This window comes from Morone saxatilis, unplaced genomic scaffold (genome assembly GCF_004916995.1).
Source record: "Morone saxatilis isolate NCDOM2014 unplaced genomic scaffold, NCSU_SB_2.0 Contig11, whole genome shotgun sequence".
In the NCBI taxonomy this organism is placed as follows: Eukaryota; Metazoa; Chordata; class Actinopteri; family Moronidae; genus Morone; species Morone saxatilis.
The window spans coordinates 14,233,083-14,247,140 of record NW_023339663.1 but is presented as its reverse complement, the minus strand read 5'-3'; the positions used below and the strand labels follow the sequence as shown (position 1 = coordinate 14,247,140).

Below are 14,058 nucleotides of genomic sequence, written 5' to 3'. Positions count from 1 at the left end.
TTACTTTTTTTTACCGATTGAACTCAAAATTAAAGAAAAATTAGGATAGTTTAATAATTTATATGTGTAACTTCACAATATACTGACCTGGGTGCTCTCCAAACAGGTTGCTCAGCAGAGTTGTGTTTGCCCAGTTGAACACATCCTGAATACTCATACTGTCTGAGATGTCTTTGCTGAAGCTCTGTCGGATGTGTTGGGTCAGAAAGTAAGCGTTGGGGTCCCTCTGACCGTATGCCACCAGGAGCAACATCCACATAAATCCCACGTAGGCTATATCACAAACAAATATCTTACATCTTAGCATGTCAAACTCAATTACATAACTTCCTGTGTTGTTACTTATGTGTAAGTGGTTCTCCTACCAAGAATCTCCCTTATGAGGGCGAAGACTTTCTGCTCTTTAATTATGTTGTTCCTCATCCTCTCGATGTCAGTGGGAGGTGGTGGCTGATAGAAACTGCATGTGCTGTCTCTTCTTGCTGCGCGCACCGCATCGGGATCGTCTGAGAGAGGAATGTTGAATAAATATGTTGTTTATTTTGCACAAAACAATGCAACAGAATCGAAAACTGGAAAAAAAATTACCTGTGTCTCTCAGGCTCTCATCTATCTGAGGCTCTCCGTACTCCTCCTGGTCAACTTTCTTTAGAACAAGAGCAAAAAAAGCAGCAAAACCAAGAACCTGTGATGGAAGAGATTTTCAGACTTCAATACAATTGAACCTCATAATGATCAATGTATTATAAATACAGTATATATATTCTCTAGTAGAGATAGAAACTTCTGTGAGGGCCCGAAAGCCTTGAAAAATATAAAACAATTCATTAATTGATATTTATATATTTGACAATAAAAACTTGTTGTGGGCCTTGTTGTGGCAAACATTTGCTAATATGATGCGGTATGTGACAAGAAGTAGCAGAAGTAATTAACATACCAATGACTGTAGACGGTACATCATAAATATATCGGTATTGTAGAATTTTATCAAAGGCAAAAAATGTCTGGATGTCCCAACTTCACTTGATAAATTCCTTTCTAATCATTTGCAATGATATTATTGTTATCTCTGTATTGTGACCATGAATTGTAATGTTGCTCACCTTCAGAGGTTGAGTGATAAAGAGACTTTCAAAGAAAGAGACTAGCATTGAGATAAGCCAGCTTATAGAGCGGTCTTTCCCATACGTCAGCCCATACATCATGGTGAAGTATCCCGACACACCACTGGTTGCAATCACCAGTATCCAGCCAACAAACACAAACCACCATGGCAGCCCTCCTTGACGGCTCTTTTTGGTGGAGTCTCCGTTGATGCTCTCTTCTGGACTGGGGCTCCCATCGAGCTGGTCTCCTTCCAGGCTGGACGAGGGGTGATGGTGGTCCAGAAGACCCTTCATTCCCTGAACTTGTTGCATGGCTCGGTTGTAGATGTCTGGGTTTGGGAAACGAGTGGGTCCCAACAAACCCAGCTCCTTCTCAACATGGCGCAGCTGCCTGTAAAGGTACCGGCTGTTGTTGCTCCTCTTTGGAACTTCATCTGAAGTCTTCTCAGGGCTCTCCCACACACTGTTTTCTGTTCACGCAAAAAATAGCATTATTCAGTTATGATTTCAAATGCATTTTGCCAATGTTTCAACAAAGAAGTCACCAGTTCAATTGAACGTTCTCATTGTTAGAAAGTAAACATACCATATTTATACATTACAAATTCAGAGGAATTTCATAATTTACTTTCTTTGAGGTTGTTGCATTATTTATTTTGTCTTTCAGTACGCAAATGAGACCATAATTAGGCCATGATCAATATGAAAAAGTATAGCCTAATTCAGACCACCAATAACATCACACCACCATCATCAGATCAGTCTATTTCATTTATATGTAAAATAAAACATACAGTTTGTCCTATACCATAATTCAATCTTTCAACTGATGGATGAAGAAAAATACATTTTACCCAGAGAAAATAAATCCTGAAGAGAAAGAAAGACAATAAAATAATGTATATATTTGTAGATAACAATAGATTTATTCCTATTCATTTATGTGTATGTCATTTATTTACATATGTCCTATCTATTAAATGGCCATTATATCAATTCATTCACCTATTTAATTAGTCTGGTCCTCCAAAAAAGAGTATAGTGAAAGTTGTGTTGCTGTTTACCTTGTAGATTAACTGCACGTAAACTGAGGATCATTGAGCGATCCCTCTTAGAGGCGTCAGTGTAAAAGTCTCCAGCTGCCCCATTCTGCTGTCTGATGATGTCCTCCACCAGAGACAGCAGAGTGTTGATGTCAGCCTGCTGACCAGGCCGTAGCTCCAGGTCAGGAAGCGGACTCTTCATAGCCTTTGAGAGTGACTGAGCAATTCTCTTTATGTCCTAATGGAGAAACAACATCAAACACTTTAGACAACAATTATTTTTCATTTCAAATCACTGATAGGGATATGTTTCCTCACCTTGATCACAGTGTCTGGTGTGATGTCCTTCAGCTCTTTCTGAGGGGAAGAAGTCTGTGAGGGAGAAACTCGACCAGTCTTCCCCTGTTTAGACGCGTCCACTTTGGCGGCCTTCTCTCGAGGACGAGTGTTTCTGAAGATACTCACAATGAGGAGATTGATGGGAAACATGATGATTGAACTTTGAATTCCGATCATAACTTGTTGCCAGGTGAACTCGATGTGACCTGCAAAGTAAAGTGTTACTTTAAATTAAGTTTAAATGGATGCAAGTCTTTGGATTTAATTATTTAGCATACTGTACATCATCTATTAATTAAACCCTCAGCACTACTGTCCTAAATATGTTTTCTTGTTAGTGCTGAGAACCAGAAAAAAGGACATCTTCTCCTTGGGAATTGGATCTTGGGAGGCTTTGAACAACTAATTTGAAAGTATTCTATTGTATAATAAAGTAATCAGAATTGTACGTCTTAATGTAGTCTGTAGAGTCTTTGCATTTTGTTACCAACCCAGGTCCATGGTCTGCTCAGAAGGGTCAGTGGGGATGCCCCAGAACATGATGCTGGTCAGCATGGTACACAGCAGTAGGGAAAAACAGCAGGACACTCGCTGCACACGTGTGAAAGTGCTACAGGGAGGCCGACTAATGACAGAGAACCAGATGTGGCCATCACGGAAATCCTTGGCTGTCTTCATGAAGAACAGGTTACTAGAAAGTATTGAAAAAACAACAACATTTGGAGAAGTAAGAAATAGACAGTGATACACAATCAAGCCAAATTCCTCAGTAATGTGTTTGTAGTGTGTTTTTACCAGCTCCATAGCTGGTCTTACCTAAACCTCTTCAAGTCCATCTCCGAGGCGACTGGGAAGACTTTGTCAAGCGTGCACTCTCCTACATCTACAGCCAGCCAGGAGTTACACAGGAAGTGCCATTTCTGACCACTCTCCAGATCCTGCACCATTACTTTGTTGACATACCTGCATGTATCATCATTAGTTAGCTACTGTACTTATAGCAATAGTACCCCCTTAAGCTTAACTACAGAAGTCTTGACCTCTAACCCGTACCATGCAGGATGTGCTCCTGAGTTGTCGTGCCACAGTCTGATGCTCTGCAGATCTCCAAGGGAAAAGTGTGTGGTCAGCAGAAACATGTCCACCCCACCCCTCTCAAACACTGGCTTGTCAGGGTCCGTCAGGTGGTGGGGCTCACTTTCTCCCTCTGTACCCTGCAGAGTTATCGTCACCTAAAACAAATCACGATGGACAGGGATGCCCTGAGATGCGTCAGCCTCATAAATGTGGCATTAAATGTTGACAGGTTATGTTTCTGTGAGTCCCTCTAAGCTCTAACAGGCGTTACTGACCTGAGAGGAGGTAGACGCACCATGCCGGTGCCCTGTGCTGAAGTTCAACATATAACGATACTCTGCCAAGGGGTCATTATCCTTAAGCACTGTTATCTTGACCTACAAGTGAGTGCAAAGACACAGTGTTTTTCTTTCTTAAATTTGGTAAATGCAATGACATAAGGATAATTTGAGGGTTTCATATTATGTGAAGAATGTCTGAATCAGACTTACAAAATGGTCTGGCATTTAGAACTGCACTGAAAGTTACCTTGGCTGAGTCCTGGATGTCTTTCCTGCGTGCCCACACCACCACCAGGAGATAAGCAGCAAAGATGGCCCCCACAAAACACACCACCACAGGATTGTTAGTGAATGTAGCAAAAAGCTCTGCGGTGCGTGACACGTCCACCAAGTTCGGCATGACAAAGAAAGAGCTGCCAAAGAAAGTTAAGTGGTTACAGAGGCACTGAGTGACCAAAGGCGTGGTGAGTGGACCGACCTGTAGAAAAAAATAAAACAGCTGGTCAAACTTCACAGCTCACTTTTCAAGGATGCAACCACTGAGGACGTTTTATTTATTTTGACTCACTCTGCAGCCTTCTTCACTCCAAGAAGACTCAGTTTCATTCCAATATTTGCACTGGGCAGCGATGGAAATGACAGTGACAGTGGCATTGATGGATTTGATGCCTGGTTCTACAATAGGTTTCATAACAAGGTAATGCACTCCAACATCTCCTGTCCTGTCTGTGGGACTCAGCACCCAGGTATATTTCTCCTCTATGTTAAAATGACAGATATGTTAGTATACAAAAACACAAATGCAGGCTTACATGTACATATTTAACAAATTCTCTCATTGTGATATCAATGATTATGGCAGTTTACAGGTATTGATTGTTAGTGTAAGGCAGCCTGTCAGACATAATTTCACCCAAAAAGGATATAAAATCACTGCAGTCACCATCATTAATTAGTAGTATAGATTAAATGTGACTTTCTGTCATATCATGTATGCTACAAAAAGCAAATTTACTAGTTTTAATTTTACCATCCGGGGAATTCTCTAGAGGGATCTGAGTCTTGGCTACATAATTCTCATCATTTGGATAATCTTTACATCCCAGGAATAGCATGAAGGAAATGTCTTCAGACGGCTCCATTTTCAGCACCAGTGTTACATCCGGTGAGGGAACGTCAATTATTAATGTGCTGAAATTTGCAAGGTCCAAGACTGTGCTGTTCTCCTGCCCAACTTCAAGCCTTGGTAGGAGAATCTGAAAAGACAGAAAACACATTAATCCGAACAGCCTATGAACATTATCCAAAGTAAAAAGTATCTCTACAACAAATATTACCTCTATCTCCTCAGGTAGGTTCTCTACAGGAATGACAGAACCATTCACTCTGGTGAGAGAGACGGATCCTACAGTTCCCGTAATGTTTTCCTCCTTCCAAGAATATGGATTTGTCTCAAAACTCATCATCTAGAAGAAGGAGGCATAGGGTAAACCAAACCAGATCTGATGTGGCCTTTATCTACAATTCTTGCTTCTTTTTGCTAACAATATGGCTCAGTATTTCTCTCCGCCATGTTCTATTTAGCATTTTTAACAGGTCCAGGCATTATGGAAGTTCAACAATAAAGAAAACCACAGCTTATACTTTCCAAATCCACACAGAGTTCTACAAGTACAATACACTTGAAAAGGGGTGATAAAAACATTATGATGACAAACATCAGGTGGCATCTTCAAAACCCACTGTAAATGTTTTCATCCGCTGTGTACACACTTACCCTGACATCCACTGGCTCCCCTGGAGAGAAAATGTGAGCAGGCAGAGTGGGGAAGGAAAATCTGGTGGAGCTGTTCTTTTGGATATTTATATCCTGCATTTGCATGTTTTCTGGAGACACTCTGCAAGAAGCAGAATCAGAATTATCTTAGTAATTTCAGCAAACCCTGGTTTATTGTTAAGTAAATGTTTTTGACAGTATCAGTAATCTCTCACCTGTTGACATACACACTGATCTGACCAGAATCAATTATGGCAGGCTCTCCATTCAGCTTTTTATTATTCAGCAAAGCACTTTGAACATTGTTTATCCCAGTGAGAAGAAAATCTGAGACTTTTTTCTGAGGAAAAACATATTATATCTTATATCTTAACATATAAACCACAAAGGACAGAGGGAAAACAGATATTTAGCAATAGCAGTGATAGTTTTATCCTTACATTTGATGAAACATTCAAAATATTACTGGCTGCTTCAACTATTGGTGTAGCTGCTTGCACAACTTCTCCATCATCTCCGCCATGCTGATTAACACTGATAGCGTTGAGGGAGGAGCTGAGGTCTACCAACAATGAACTCGCTTCTTCCTGGAGAGGAGATAAAGCGACAGAAAAGATTAGAGTTGATTTGCTGATGAACATGTATTACACTAAGAGCAATACATTTTATTTATTGGTCAAAATGCTTCACAACTTGGTCTGCATGTTGCTGCTGATTGCACTTATTTAGCTCCAGAGTTCATTCTCAAAAAACTGATGTGTATAACATCTTTCTGTCTTCATTTTTTATTTTGTGACAATTCAGAGGTCATGAAGAGGTCATACACCTACTGGTGTTGCTATACTCATCTGAATGTTAAAGATATAATTCTCTTCTAACCTAAAACGTTTAGGCCAGGAGGGAATGAACTCTTACACTGTGTAGATTCTATGTAACGTATAATTTAAAATATGTTGTATATTGCTGACTGTACTGTACTTGAGCAGTGGGACTGAGCTCTTCTGGGCGCTGAGTGAGTCCAGCCACAGCTCTGGCTGTCACTTGCACTTCCTGAGTTGTGTTGCTGGGTGAGTCCAGCAGAACTGTCGTCATTTTGGTCAACATTTGCTCTCTGAGCTGAAAGAGTAGGAAGTGCTGATTAACATCATGGTGCTCTCCGCTTGACCAACAATACAAGTTGCACTAGGCTCACTAATATCATTCTCTTACCTTCGTCCTTGCATCCTTCTGATCTTGGCCGGGCTCTGTATTCAGCACATCAGACACTGAAGTAAACATTTGTCCGAGAGCCTCACCAGAGAGCAGACCCTGCTGCTCTAACTGACTCACAGTATCCTCCACTGCAGATTGGAGAGCCTCCACAGAGGTGCTGGAGCTGCTTTTCCGTACCTTGAGGAACATAAACAGACTTTTCCTATTTGAATTTCTGTAATGCTACTTCTTTCTCTAAGGTACATGATTACTGGTAGATGACAAACCTGAGTGGAGATAGTTGTGGTGGCTTTCTTGTCTTCATTTTTCACAGTCACCACAACAGACAAACTGTAGTTATTGTTCTTATCTCCGAGAGGCAGGAAGACAGATTTCACCTCATGTGCATTACTGCAGCGCAGATGTTTGCCTTAAAGATAAAAGAGACAATTTTGTAAGACGGTTGTGATTAATTCTCAAACATTTGTCTGCACATAGGTTGCTAGATGGCCAAAGCACTAAAATGAATCACAGAAACTCTTGTTTCTTCTTTTCTTCGTTCAGCAGATGAATGTAGAAATGCTAGTGTTAAACTCTGGGCATACCTCACTCTGCACAGTAAGGGTCAAACCAAGCGAAGTAACAATAATCAAAACACTTTTGAGCGGCGGGGGAAGTTTATTCTCAACCAAATCCAAAACTTGTTTTACTCTGGGATATGTTTGTAACATGCATAAAGCAACTAACTGACACAAATTAACAACATGTCTGTCTCAGATGCTGAAGCAACCTCTTTCAACCTCAACTCCTCCGCATCTAACATCACCAAACTTTGATCTGCCTTTTCCTCACTTCCTCCCAACAGATGTATACTCCTGCTTTCTTCTCATTCTTTCACAATCAAGAGTGCACATTCTCACCTGTGTCTGTTTTGAAGCAATAAAAACATCCTGTAGAGCAGAAAGAGCTCGCTTTGCAGGTAATGTCAAAAGCATCGAGAACTGTTCCTGACGGTGGAGAGATGCTGCATAAAGGGGGGCTGGGGTCTGTAGGTGCATCAGTTGTTACCCCTGAGTCCAACTGAGCAGCTGGTTCAGTTGGTGCTGGACCTGGTATAGGAAGAGTGTACTTTGCAAAACCTGGCTCCTTCTTGCCTATAAAAAAGAAAAACATACATTTTGTAAAGCCTGAAGTTGGAAAAACATTTTTTCACTTCGAAAGCAACAATAGTTAATATGTAGTTTCCAACAAAGCACAAAAAGGTGTTCAAAAGCACTATCTAAAAATATAAATTGACGCACCATAAGCAATCACACTGATGTTGTGCAATGTGTCCCTTAAAACTTTCAGATGTTGGCTATTTACGATATATTCAGTGTTGCCATCCTGCTTCTCAATAGGTGGCCTTCTTCCTGCTCTGGAGTAACACTTTTGCAGGTCATCCTGGAAAAAGATCATAATAATGTTTGACACTGTTATCTGTTAATCAGAGTTTCAAATCAGTCTGAGTGCTGTTCCAGACTTACCCTCAAAGGTTTGGGGTCCTCAATATACCAAACAACATCTGGGCAAGTTGTCACACAGCTCAGTCTTAGCTTGACGTGGTCACTCACATTTATCGAAGCGCAATTATCACAACTGCAAGAATAAAAGTAAATATATAACTATAACACATTTCAATTATAACTCAATAATAATAATAATAATTATAATAATAATTTTGTAAACCCCTGCCAAAAACCTGCCGAATAATTATTTTGAGAATATTAGAGCTTTCTTTTTGTAAATAGTCGCCTTCTACCTGATGGTGACATCTGTGAATTCCTTTGGAGCAACAGTGATGCACTTTGAAGCTGAACCAAAGTCACTCCATTTCCTAAACCAGGTTGTTTTCCTCACAGTTAAGGTGTATTTGAAAATATCAAAGGGATCTGGAAGACACTCTTTTTCTATAACATGAGTTTCTTCCAATGTTGTGTTTGTGCATTTGCAGTTTCCTTCTGTACGGAAAGAAACAGGCAGAATGTTAAAATAGAGATTACAGTGCCGCTGTTAAATAGACAAATATGAATCACAGCATTATTATAGCATATTTACAAAAAATAACAACAACATAATGAAACCCATAGAACAGAACCACTGAATACAACATCAGAAACTACCATCTAACTGAGTCAACACCCGTTTGACACAGTGGGTGTCCCAGCTATGATCAGATTTTTGGAGGTGTGTTTGTGGTTAACATGTAAACCAGTTTTGAGACCTTAGGCAGATTTCTGAACATTGTGATGAAAATATTATGATTAAGGTTGTAGTGGTGACATACACTGAAATGAAACTGAACATCCGTCACCAGTTCTGCTGAAATGAAAGTGAAAGTCGGACACTTGTAAGGATAAATTGCATTGGGGCTCTTATCTTCTACTACTGGTGGTAAAATGGGAGAACCAAAATCCAGCAATGTCCAGGAAGCCAGAGACCAAACGAAATTCAGTTGGTACAGAAATAACAGACATAGCTGAATGGGGAGGAATGAAAGGCACACTTGATGAGACAATGATCAGAAATCTAGATACTGTTAGAATCATGTATGCAAGGAGCTGAATAACCGATTTTGTCATGTTGGATGGGAAATTCATATCCTGATAAGAAGACTATGACTCATAATGTGCATGAAAATGTTCTTACTGTCCCTAACATGTAAAGCCTCGCTGTTTTGAGAGGTTATTGTTTTTTTAATTGTGTTCACCCCCTGTAATTACTTTAATTATAATTTAACTGTTAAAAACTAACACATTTAAAATGCTCACTGATCAATTAATTGTCGCACTTACCACAATTCCATTCAAATGTGAGTCCTTTGCCGGGTAGTTCAGTTCCAGTTACACTCAGTGTGACACTCTTGTTGTACTCAACCACAGTGTCTGGAGTAGCAATTATTTTCAAGTCATTAGAGTCGTCAACATTCATATTATCTGTCTGTAGATGAAAACAAAGTCATTGAGCTGGTACAGAAACAAGTAAACACCTGTACATACATTATTTATAATTAAATGTTCATTATTGTTTGAAATTAATTTTCTACATACTGTGTCTCCATGTTCATTTGAGGAACGATCAGAGTAATTCTGGCAAGCCTGAAGTATGTTCTCTAAGTCCACGTCCACATCAGACGCAAAGAAAGCATTCAGGGCTTGTACATTCACCTTCAACAGTCCTTCATCAAAAGAGTTTAGATTTAAGAGCATTGAGCGTGCATGTATTATTTACTGTGTCATTCATTTAATTAGAGTATAGCTTAGTCTCTTACTAAGTACCTTCAAGTGGGCTGGAAAAGGTATAAGCTTGTAAGCTACCATTGAGCATGTCTCTGGTCTCAGAGAGAGTGTCCCTGGCTCCAGTCAGAGTGAAGAGCAGCTCCACAGGAGCTCCTCTCTCCAACGACACCCCAATGATGAGATCAGCAGAGTCTGGACACTGATCTTCCTCTGCTATCACCGAGGCCTGCAGGCCTTCGATAGGCTCCATCAGACACAGCTCCAGATCAGTGGACACTGGGTGGGCTGTGACTCTGTTAGAGGCAGTTACTGTCAGGTTGTGGCAGCCATGTCCAACCTTCTCCACCACACTTGCACTCAGCGTAATATTGTGGGGTGTGATTCCTGTGTCCACCGACAGGTTTGCAAGTACATGGTCTCCAAGTTGAATTGTGTAGGAAACATTTGTACCTATTGACAGAAAAAAAAGGTGGTCCCATTATTCTGTATTTGTTGAAATTCATTTTTTTGGAAGCATTTATCCCCCTACTGTGTTAGAGTGACTCACCTGCCTCTACCATAACCTGGATCTGAACAGGCCTACCATGGAGCGCATTGCATTTAGTGCCATCTGTTGACACATTCCTGCTATAGCACTTAATGACACCAAACTCTCTAACAGGCTCCTCAACAGTTACCGCTTTCTGGGCTGTAACATGCCAGTCACTGGTAGAGCACTCCACTCCAACCATGAAAACACCGGGACGGCTGAATTTGTGCATAATAGTGCTCTCCATCCTGTAAGACAGAAAAAGTGACTGGTTAAATACAGTTAAACACAGTTACACAAATCTGTGACTGAAGGTAAAGTCTTGCTCACTCCACTGGGCTGTATGGATCAATAGTGTGGCCATCTCCAGCATTCAGTATGCATGTGAGGTTTCCCTGAAAAGGATGAAGGAGCCACTTCACAGTGATGGTGACATTATCAAAGACAGCCACCAGCTTGCTCATCAACAGGTGGAGTCCTGAGAGGAAATGACACCGTCAATTTGAATTTATGTTTATTGGTACAATAAATATAACAGTTTATCTAAATCCACTTTTCTAATTGTGCCAGTGAGGCAATAATTTGACTGAGTTGGTCAGCTTGCAAGCTTGAGAGGCTACATAGGTCTTTTGGCAAAGTAGATGAAAAGGGAGGAATAGGAAATTTAGTTTAAAAGAAGAAAAGAAAAGACATACAGTACATAATCTGAGAGTGACGACATCAACCTCAACTTTGGCTAACTCCAAATGGGCTGTGAACTGCACATAAATCTAAAGAGACCAACTATGTATGGCAATAAAACAATAAATCAAATATATTGCTAGTTACTGTAATATGGCAACATTTATTTTGTCTACTCTTCTCCAGAATAGTGATCCATAGTATTATTTTAGAGAGGAAAATGCTATATATAGGAGAAAAGGAAAGGAAAAATCTGACCATGTTTGCAGTGGTACTCTACAGACAGGTAACTTCCCAGCACCTGACAGGGTTCACCAAAGGAGCTCAGGTCCACTGGAGCCTGGCACGCCTGCAGTCCGTGGCAATGGGCTGTAATGACACACAAGTCAAGTAAATCGCAATGTTTTGAGGAAACTGAGAGGCCTTGAAAATATAGTTTTTGTAAGTTTAAAAAGCACAACACTATTCAATTGTCATCCTATTGAATTTAAATAATCTATAACCCTCTAATGAAAGGGTCTAATACCTCTTTAAAGAGATGTACTAAGCAACTATTTGTTTAGTAATTGCATGAACTCCACCAGCTTAACCAATGCCACTGATATGATGGTGAATGTATATTTACACCCAAAGCCCATCTATTCAGCTCCTAGAAGGGGATTTACCTAATGCCTTTTCTGAATGTGTAATCCATTTGTCTGCAGTCACAGGGCTAATATGGTTTTTGTGTTTGACACAAAGCACAAAAACGTAGGTTGTGATATAATTCTTTTTAGGTTTTAACTGGTACTTTTGTTAAAGGTGCATTAACAACGCCAAATGTGTCCCCGTAAATTTGACTGTAATATGCCTTTAAAACAAAAGAGGAGCAAGCAGATCTATACACGTTTTTATCATAGCCACTATTGTGTTTGAAGAACATAGAAAGGCATTTCATGTTTATTAAAAAAACTTTTATATAATTCATAATACCTGTTACAGAATCCATCACATCTATCCAGCTGCACTCCTCCTGAACGGACGTGGGCGAGGCAGTAAGTTTGGATCGGCAGTAGTGAAGTGTTTTCCGTCCATAGAAGCTGTCGTCTATCTCTATAACTTGACCAGAACCACACTGCAATGTTGCATTTTGGCCAGCACATGCAATAGATCTCCCAGAATCTAAAGGGGGAAAAATGATATAATTCTACAAATAGAGCAAACACAACATAAGTTTAATGGTATACGTCGATTTATTTAGGAGTGCATACCAAACTGGCAAATGAAGTTGAGTTCCTGGCTACAGTTCCCTGTGGCTTCCCACTGGAAGCCTGAATGTCTCATGATATGTCCGCAGGCATCTTGTGCATCTGGCATGTTCATCCAGTTACTATAGCTGACATCTGAGCCATCCAGCCATGCAAGGGAACCTGGGAAAGGACCAAATTACACCATTTATCTTTTATCTTGAATTCTGTTACTTGAGCAAAATGCTGCAGAAGACATTGTCACTGCAGATGTTAAGACAAGGTAATTATTCATATCTTTTCTCTCCGGTAGGTTAATTGTTAAGATGCAATTTAGGGACCATAAAACAAAGCAATAGATTGAGCTGGCTCTGTAAAGGGGAAAAAAGACACATTTGTAAATCAGGCCACTTGACAGCAGGCCTATTGAAATGTTCAGATGAATGACAATTATCTCTAATTACACCTGCTGCTTGAGGGAGATATCCAAATGTCCCAGTCTTCTAACAAATGTCAGTAAACAAACACATTAAAGAGCTATACAATGGAAATGCAAGCTGCCTGATGAGATAGCAGCTCAGGCGATAATCTTCATTTCGGACACGTTTCTCTCCGTTATTAGATAATCATTGATCACAGATGTGTCAAAAAAGTTCTTAGTTACCGAAAAAGTTTTAGAGAATTTGAAAGGCTTTTATGAATAATATTTAGCACTTTTATGCCAGCTGGCCTATATCATAGCACTCAAATACATGTAAATTCACAAAAAATCTATATAAAGCCATTAAAAGTCATGCTGTGTCAATTCCCCTGTCCACACGCCTCTCTCACCCTCAGTGGCAGCAGAGTCGAGCGTGAGGTTTGGAGCTGCGGGTGCCAGTCCGAGCCACCAGTCCTTCCCCGGCTCCAGGTGCTTCTGAAGGAACTGCTGTGTTTCATCATTCAGGATGAAGGCCAGGTGTCCTCCGCCTCGCTCACACCATTCTTGGGAACTGAGGAAGGATCGCTGCAGACCCACAAACTCGTAGCAAGAGTCATCAAACCCCTCCTGGTGTTCTGGGCAGGAGAGAGCCTCTGTATCTTCCTCAGCATAACAAGCCCAGCTGAGGAAAAGAACCATGAAAGCCAGTGTGGACAACATGGTGCTTTCCATGCCTGCACCTGTACACTGGTGAGACTCTCTGGTAACATCACGTCTTTAAAGGGCACTGACGTCAGTGGCTCTGACACTCAGCTCTTTAGGATTATTTTTGACATTCGGATGGCTTCCTTGATTGCTGTCCAGCTTTGTGTTGTGGCCATAATTCTTGTGCACAAACAAAGCTCAGGCCTGTAGTGAAAAGGAACTAGAGCCCACTGTCAACAGCCGCTAATTGCTCCTCTGCCTCCTGTTGTCGGGGTCCACAACCTGCAGAGTGAGATAAGCTTCTCATTCAGACTTGTTCCTACTGTGAAAATGTCAATCCTAACTTTAAAAGGAGCCAGAGGCCTTGACTGTCCAATGGGCCTGTTGTTGTTCAGACTGAT

At 40.6% G+C, this 14,058-nt stretch overlaps 1 protein-coding gene across 1 annotated transcript in view; it reads right to left on the bottom strand.

The window, feature by feature from the left end:
* Window positions 1-13,684, bottom strand: part of pkd1l2a (polycystic kidney disease 1 like 2a) — a 16,765-nt gene extending 3,081 nt beyond the window's left edge. The window contains 33 exon segments of the mRNA XM_035652043.1: window positions 88-273; window positions 366-506; window positions 589-685; window positions 1,107-1,579; window positions 2,174-2,390; window positions 2,471-2,697; window positions 2,983-3,182; window positions 3,308-3,454; window positions 3,545-3,723; window positions 3,844-3,945; window positions 4,097-4,327; window positions 4,418-4,608; window positions 4,880-5,105; window positions 5,187-5,315; window positions 5,627-5,747; window positions 5,842-5,987; window positions 6,067-6,213; window positions 6,605-6,742; window positions 6,836-7,015; window positions 7,105-7,247; window positions 7,738-7,971; window positions 8,119-8,260; window positions 8,344-8,455; window positions 8,619-8,817; window positions 9,652-9,796; window positions 9,907-10,034; window positions 10,135-10,545; window positions 10,643-10,872; window positions 10,955-11,102; window positions 11,564-11,674; window positions 12,278-12,466; window positions 12,556-12,714; window positions 13,363-13,684. Coding sequence (XP_035507936.1) covers window positions 88-273; window positions 366-506; window positions 589-685; window positions 1,107-1,579; window positions 2,174-2,390; window positions 2,471-2,697; window positions 2,983-3,182; window positions 3,308-3,454; window positions 3,545-3,723; window positions 3,844-3,945; window positions 4,097-4,327; window positions 4,418-4,608; window positions 4,880-5,105; window positions 5,187-5,315; window positions 5,627-5,747; window positions 5,842-5,987; window positions 6,067-6,213; window positions 6,605-6,742; window positions 6,836-7,015; window positions 7,105-7,247; window positions 7,738-7,971; window positions 8,119-8,260; window positions 8,344-8,455; window positions 8,619-8,817; window positions 9,652-9,796; window positions 9,907-10,034; window positions 10,135-10,545; window positions 10,643-10,872; window positions 10,955-11,102; window positions 11,564-11,674; window positions 12,278-12,466; window positions 12,556-12,714; window positions 13,363-13,684 — 6,151 coding nt within the window.
* Between the last annotated feature and the right edge of the window lie 374 nt (window positions 13,685-14,058).